General features: G+C 38.4%; 1 protein-coding gene across 1 annotated transcript; it reads left to right on the forward strand.

The window, feature by feature from the left end:
- The first annotated feature begins 1800 nt into the window (after window positions 1-1800).
- igfals (insulin-like growth factor binding protein, acid labile subunit) lies at window positions 1801-4055 on the forward strand. Its single transcript, XM_038287796.1, has 2 exons — window positions 1801-1898; window positions 2023-4055. The coding sequence occupies exon 2, from the start codon at window positions 2028-2030 to the stop codon at window positions 3759-3761; it is 1734 nt and encodes a 577-aa protein (XP_038143724.1). The 5' UTR covers window positions 1801-1898; window positions 2023-2027; the 3' UTR covers window positions 3762-4055.
- Window positions 4056-7967: the final 3912 nt, after the last annotated feature.

Raw genomic sequence — 7967 nt, forward strand, 5'->3', positions numbered from 1 at the left:
AGTAGTCTTTCCCCTGGGCCTGAACACTGGTGGTGGAATAAGCCAGAGGGGTGAATGGGACTGAGAATGATGGAGGAGATGTTGTTGATGTGGGTGAAAGTTTGCTTGTGTGCGGGACAGAGAAGCTGGGCCAGGAGCTAAACAAAGGGGATCTTGCAAGTTGATTGGCTTTGTAGAAGGTGCGGCCCCTGAGCTGATTGGCTGGAGCTGAAGGAGGGACATCACAGGTGGTTCAGGTGAAGCTGATTAGACTCTTCTAGATTGATTTTACTCTTAAGCTTCATTTCCACAAGACTTGGCACTCATGGAATTCAACTAGATGCTAAAAATTGTGATCGTTGCACTTCAGCTTTTACTGGTTGAAAATGCTACAAAGTGAATTAGCCAAACGGCACTAAGTAGAGATTATTGGAATACGACGATCCGTTTTATTTCATTTCTAAATAGCTCACAAGCTTTTGGGAGCAATTACATTTTAACATCTGACTAGGTTAGCTTGGACAACTTATTTTGTTCATGTTAAGATTTGTCTCCTGATTGCGTCAGGAAAAGCACTTGGTGTAAAAATCTTTGCCCAGTGTGTGAGTGAATCCTAATGACTTGCTGTGGCAGCTCCTGAATATGGGAGCAGCTGAAAAGACACAAACAGACACCATTTGATAACTCCTTTTTATTTTTATCCCAATTGTCTAATAGTATCTTACAACAAATACGTTGTAATAAAAAGTCAATCAATTGTAAAAAAAAACAACAAAAAAACATACACTTCACTGTACCTAATAAATAGAAGCTAAGATACTTTAGATTAAACTACATAAAAGATAAATCCTTGAATCTAAACAGTTTTTTTTTTTTATTTTGATTATATTAGAGGAAACAGAAATTTCTTGTAAAAACAAATCATCTTCTACCACTTATCCATCAGGGTCAAAGGGGCTTGGTGCCTATCTCACACCTAAGGGCAATTTAGAGAAAACCCAGAGAGATGCCATGGGAGAAATGCAAACACCATGTTGAAAGACCCAAGGCCATGAATCAAATCTACAATCTTCCTGCTGCAGGGCAGCGGTGCTACAAACAACACAACAGTGAAGCCCTGAAACAAGCCAATCAATAGATGAACAAAATAATAATAATAATAATAATAATAATAATAGTAGTAATAACAAAGGGGTGCAGATGGATATACATGACAAAGTACTGGATCAGATCAACACAATTCATGTGCAAAGAGACAGTGTTAGTTAGACTGGCTTCCCCCACAGGCCATGACCATTTCATGAATGTATAAAGAACCCTGATACCATTTAAAAGAGTAAACAGAACGTTAGCCATTACAATCATTTATATGATTAGGAAATGGACCTCTGGAACCTTCGGACCCCAGACCGGATAGCTGAGTAAATAAAGCAGAAAAGGCACCTACACACTGTTCCTTTTTCAGTTGCTGGTATCATAGGAATGGTTCCTTAAACATACTTGAGATAGTCAGAAGTTACATATTGCAACTAAACTTTGAGTCATAAGTTGAAATTGATCATGGTTTCTACTCAGCACTGGGTCTTGCTGTTAGTTAACACCTAAAAACTATTTTAGTATAAACCTCCATTGATGAAAATGTCTTTCAAAGTTTGTAAAAAACCAAGTCAGGTCAAATGTTTAATTTTCATGTTAAGTTTGCTTTTTGAAAACATCTGAAATAAAAGTATATGAAGAAGGTATGATGAATGGAAGATGGATATGAATGGGTTAATGGTGAACATTCAGTGCAGCTGACTTAAAAAAAAAGTTTGTGGGCTTGGCATTCTTTCCGTTCAGCATACAAACAATTGCACAAGCATCAGCCATTCAGTGTTTCACAGCCTGTCCACTTTAAATTGAGTCCTCAGCAACTACAGGTAAGCAGGATGGATTAGACATTTAAGTAGCAGAATTATTCAACTGACTCTAATTTAAAATGAACAGATTTTCCCTAATGGTCAACAGTTAACCTTTGATTTGATTTTAATTCTTTGTCTATAGCTGGAATGCAAACCATTATACTGCTGAGTGTGTTGGTACTGGGAGCATCAGTAGTGTTGCCAGACCCAGACACAGCTGGACAGATGGTGTCTCAGGATCCCGTACAATGTGCAAAAGGCTGCAGCTGTGTGCATGATGAGTACAGCTTGGAGTTCAACGTCTACTGCAGTGCTCAAAACTTAACTCAAGTACCAGCTGACATACCACTGACCACACAAATTCTCTGGCTAGATGGAAACTTGTTTACTTCCCTCCCCGCAGCATCTTTTAGGGATCTAAGCAACCTGGACTTTTTGAATCTTCAGAGTGGCCAGCTGTTGACCCTTGACCCTCAGGTTTTCAGAGGCCTCCGATCCCTAGCCCACATGCACCTTGAGAGAAACCGCCTCCGTGTTTTACCAGCTCCAGTCTTCCAGAACACACCTAACCTTGCTTCACTTAGCCTACATAACAATCAGATCAGTCGCATTGATGAAAGACTTTTTGCTGGGCTCTCACAATTGTGGTTTCTAAATCTAGGATGGAACTCCCTTACAGTCTTGCCAGAAACCGTTTTCAATGATCTGGTAGGTTTGCGAGAGCTGAACCTTGCAGGAAACAGACTTGCTTACTTGCAGCCGCAGCTATTCCAAAACCTTGGTGAGCTAAAAGAGCTTGATCTGACAGGAAATTACCTAAGAGTAATCAAAGCTAATGTGTTTGTTAAACTTACTAAATTGCAAAAGCTTTACTTGGCCCAGAATCAGATTGGGACAGTAGCACCCAGGGCGTTTGTAGGCATGAAGTCGCTCAGATGGCTGGACATGAGAAACAACAGACTGACTTCTCTGCATGAAGACACGTTCCTAGGCTTGCACAGTCTTCATGTATTGCGCCTTTCCAACAACTCTATCACCGGTTTAAGGCCCAGGACTTTCCGTGACCTGCAGTACTTGGAGGAATTAAGGCTGAGTTACAACAGGATCAGAACTCTAGGGGAGAGGGTCTTCGAAGGACTTGGCCATCTGGAGGTTCTAGAGCTGGATCACAATCAAGTACAAGAAGCACGAATGGGAAGTTTTGCTGGCTTGTCCCGTGTAGCTGTCATAAACCTGTCTGGGAGCTGCTTCCAAAGTCTGCCTGACAACATGTTTAAAAGTCTGTCAAAACTTCACAGCTTACATCTTGACAGAGGTTGCCTCACGAGAGTGACAGCTCTAGCTTTTAGTGGTCTCTCTGGTTTACGGAGGCTTTTCCTTCAACAGAATAATATCACTGTGGTGGAGGATGAGAGTTTTGTGGATCTGATCGGCCTCCTAGGATTGGATTTAAGTGTCAATAAGCTGGAGGTTTTCACAGATCACACTTTCTCTGGTCTTGGGAATCTGGAGTACCTTCTGTTGTCCAATAATGATTGTCGTCAGTTTTTGCAGAATGGCACAAAGCAGGTACTTCCTCGCCTGCGCTACTTGGACCTACGGTCCAATGCCTTGACAAGCATAGCCACCAATTTCTCAGAGAACATGGAGAAACTTCTGCTGTCTGGAAACCAGTGGAAATGTGACTGCAAGACACTCCCACTCAGAAACTACAGCTTACAGAATCCTCAAGTCATCCCTCGGCAAGTAAAGACCCATGCAGAAGCTGAAGAACCTGACAGTACAATCACCATATATAACAACATTACATGCACAAGTCCACCAAATATGGCAGGACAGGACCTACGGGATGTGGACAGTGAACACTTCAGAGGCTGCTGAGGATAAACATACTTATTGATAGATATAACAAAGCCAATCATGTGTTTCTGGTTCAGAATGCATTTTCTCATTAGATTCATCTTTATAATATGAGAGTATTGCAAGACCATTATTTAAAAATAAAATGATATTGCCAAAAAAAAAGAACAAACCTTCTAAGCAACATGTTTTACAAAGTAAACTCTCTGCCAGTTCAGTTAATATTGTCTAATAAATAAAACTGTAATGATTGTAAGTTTTACTACTTGTGTGGAGATACATTTAGTGAAGATATTTAATAAAATATTTTAAAGTGTGATCTATTCTGAATTTTCTTAAGTTCTGTAGTTGATACTGAATAAACAGAGGGGGAGATTCAGAAACATCAATTCCAGTAATCCTTTATATCCTCCTAACACTGTAAGCCAAGTTTGGACTTGTGCAAATTTGCAAACTTGTGCAAACGTTGTTTTAACCTTGACAAACTGTTGAGTCAAAGCATTTTTCAAACAGGAAATATTCAAACCATTAGTGTCTATAAGTTGGTCAAATAATTAGATACCTGGATAGAAATAAAAAAGAAAGAAAGAGTGCAACTCAGGATTCCAGTTATTCTGATTGAAAGTGCCATTTAATCAAAAAACACAATAAAACTGATAAAATTTCTCTTACTTTTTATATGTATATCTAATCAAACTGAGGGAGGAAGCCTGTTTATGTGAACTACAATACACCCAGTGCTCTTGTCCTTTTATGCATTGTGTTTGCAGAGGGGAAAAATATGACTAGGTTGATAAAATAAAATAATCAGAGAATTATTGCTGTATTTTTTTTAACCATGTTCTTCAAAATAAAAATAACATTTACCTTAACCCCTGCTTGAGAGACTTGAACATTAGGAATTAGATGATGCCCATAAAACAATTCTGCAAAAATGTGAAATCAGGTGATTTCTTTCCATTATACCCAACGTTTAGTTGTCAACATCAGACAAATGAAAATGTATTTAGTTGTAAGTTGTAGAGCTTCACCGTATTAGGAAAACATAGCATTAAAATATTGCTGTTGAATATTGCAGTGAGGATACTGAGTACAAAATATCCACATTTTCTGTTAATACTCTATTTGTAATCAACACATTATTTTCATTGGATTGAATGCATGACCCAAATCCTAATAGCTGTCCTTTGCAGTAATGCATGGATTGATATACCAATAGCAACTGCCATTTGATATATTAAGCAGCTCCAGTGATTTGCATTACATATATTTTTTTTAACGTTAGAAGCTTAAAACAACATGTGGATATTAAGGTAAGACCTGATGATTTGTGTCTCTTTTTTAGAGCCCTTGAGAACCTGAGGTTTTCCAGGTAATGTGAGTAATATCCTATTTGCTTTGTCTTTTTGGCAAAACATTTGGGGGAAAAAAGATCTTTAAATAGTAATGAAAGAATTTTCAGCTGGGTCACCAGAAACGCATTAAACCTTTAATCTCGACTTAGGGTTTAATGATCTTGTGATTATACAGAAATCCATTTCCTCCATGGGTTTCAGAGTTGCCCTGGAAAGCACATTCCTGAAAGCTGAAAACACAGCCTGTAAAGAAACGCAATCTTAAAAAGCATCCAAGTAACAGCCAGTTTAATCTTTTACATTTTTCACCCCTTAATTAACTTTGTCTACGTTCCAATTGTACAGTTTATGGAGAAGTTGCTTTTAGTTGAATGTTTTCCTGAAAAAATACAAGAAATGACTCAAATGCTACAAAAACTCCTGGCAAATTTACTCACAAACAAACGGAGAGAAATAGAAGGAAAAGCACCCCTCACTATGTCAAGTTTGCATGTAGCCATGACTCACAAAATGTGCGGGTGGAGAAACAGCACCCTGCAAATATTTGAAATAAAAACTCTCAGGATGGTTCTACTAAAGAATCAACACAGCAGTGTTGGAAATGGGATTGTTATTCTTCCAGTTTATTCAATTATTATTTATTGTATTTATGTTAGTGACCAGCAGGACTCTTAACAAAAAGCTCACATATCAACTGGCCAAGAAATATTTAAGCTGCTAAAAAATCTTAATCCGACCAAATCTGTTAGTCTGACGGATCTAGCAAAAAGCAAACAAATTGGATTTCCTTCATGAGTTTACAAAAATGTGGGGGAGATTCACAAAGAGTGGACTGCAGCTGGAGTGAGTGCTTCAAGAACCACCACACACAGACGTATGAAAGACATGGGTTTCTGCTGTCGCATTCCTTGTGTCAAGCCACTCTTGAACCACAGACAGCGTCAGAAGCGTCTTGCCTGGGCTAAAGAGAAACAGGACTGGACTGCTGGTGAGTGGTCCAAAGTCATGTTCTCTGATGAAAGTAAATTTTGCATTTCCTTTGGAAATCAAGGTCCCAGAGTCTGGAGGAAAAGAAGAGAGGCACTTCATCCACGTTGCTTGAAGTCCAGTGTAAAGTTTCCACAGTCAGTGATGGTTTGGGGTGCCATGTCATCTGCTGGCGTTGGTCCATTGTGTTTTCTGAGGTCCAGGGTCAACGCAGCCACATACCAGGAAGTTTTAGAGCACTTCATGCTTCCTGCAGCTGACCAACTTTTTGGAGATGCAGATTTCATTTTCCAACAGGACTTGGCACCTGCACACAGTGCCAAAGCTACCAGTACCTGGTTGAAGGACCATGGTATCCCTGTTCTTAATTGGCCAGCAAACTCTCCTGACCTTAACCCCATAGAAAATCTATGGGGTATTGTGAAGAAGAAGATGCAATACACCAGACCCAACAATTCAGAAGAGCTAAAAGCCACTATTAGAGCAACCTGGGCTATCATAACACCTGAGCAGTGCCACAGACTGATCGACTCCATGCCACGCCGCATTGCTGCAGTAATACAGGCCAAAGGAGGCCCAACTAAATACTGAGTGCTGTACATGCTCATACTTTTCATGTTCATACTTTTCAGTTGGCCAACATTTCTATAAATCCTTTGTTTTTATTGGTCTTCAGTAATATTCTAATTTTCTGATATGATGAATTTGAGATTTTCATTTGTTGTCATTTGTAATCATCAAAATTAAACAAAATAAACATCTGAAATATATGAGTTTGTATGTAATGTATGAATATAATATACAAGTTTCACTTTTTAAATGGAATTACTGAAATCAATCTACTTTTTCATGATATTCTAATTTTATGACCAGCACCTGTATATGCACTGACACAAGCTGCTATCTATCTATCTATCTATCTATCTATCTATCTATCTATCTATCTATCTATCTATCTATCTATCTATCTATCTATCTATCTATCTATCTATCTATCTATCTATCTATCTATCTATCTATCTATCTATCTATCTATCTATCTATCTATCTATCTATCTATCTATCTATCTATCTATCTATCTATCTATCTATCTATCTATCTATCTATCTATCTATCTATCTATCTATCTATCTATCTATCTATCTATCTATCTATCTATCTATCTATCTATCTATCTATCTATCTATCTATCTATCTATCTATCTATCTATCTATCTATCTATCTATCTATCTATCTATCTATCTATCTATCTATCTATCTATCTATCTATCTATCTATCTATCTATCTATCTATCTGTCTATCTGTCTGTCTATCTGTCTGTCTGTCTGTCTGTCTGAGTTCATTGCAGTCATTGAAGCTAACAAGAACAGGAAAAAATAAATCTTCCTGCAACTGAGTCAAACATCACTGCTTGGTTTCTGTCTTTAGTAAATTAACCACGGCTGCCTTTGTGACTGCAAGTATTCATCCTTTCATTTTAGGACACTGTGTATCTGAGTTTCAGGCTGACTCAGACTCATACAGCACTGAACGGGTTATCTCAGTGGTCACATTCTAGGTTGTATGAAACCCAGCAGCTGAGGACAAACATTGGACTGGCTGTTTCTCTGGCTCTCCTTCACCAGCCTGTAAGTTAATGTGAACAGCCATGCAGTAGTAGGGCTGCAGCTCCTACAAAGTATTTGCATTTTTACATGAGGAATTAAACAATGCTTAGCAAGTTGTTTAAAGCTTATTTCATATTTCTATAACACTACCCTACTTTTATCTTCTTCAAAACTTTATCCCTGACCTGCCTGTTCCTTTCATCTTCATTGGCTAACTGGAATATTCTCTAACAAACCTCCAAGGCCTTGCAGAAGACCTGTGTTCATGCTAAGAT

This window comes from Cyprinodon tularosa, unplaced genomic scaffold (genome assembly GCF_016077235.1).
Source record: "Cyprinodon tularosa strain WSP-4 unplaced genomic scaffold, ASM1607723v1 ctg246, whole genome shotgun sequence".
Lineage (NCBI taxonomy): Eukaryota > Metazoa > Chordata > Actinopteri > Cyprinodontiformes > Cyprinodontidae > Cyprinodon > Cyprinodon tularosa.

Bases quoted from the DNA above. Each gene is read 5' to 3' on its own strand.
- igfals (XM_038287796.1), top strand. From the start codon at position 2,028: ATGCAAACCATTATACTGCTGAGTGTGTTGGTACTGGGAGCATCAGTA.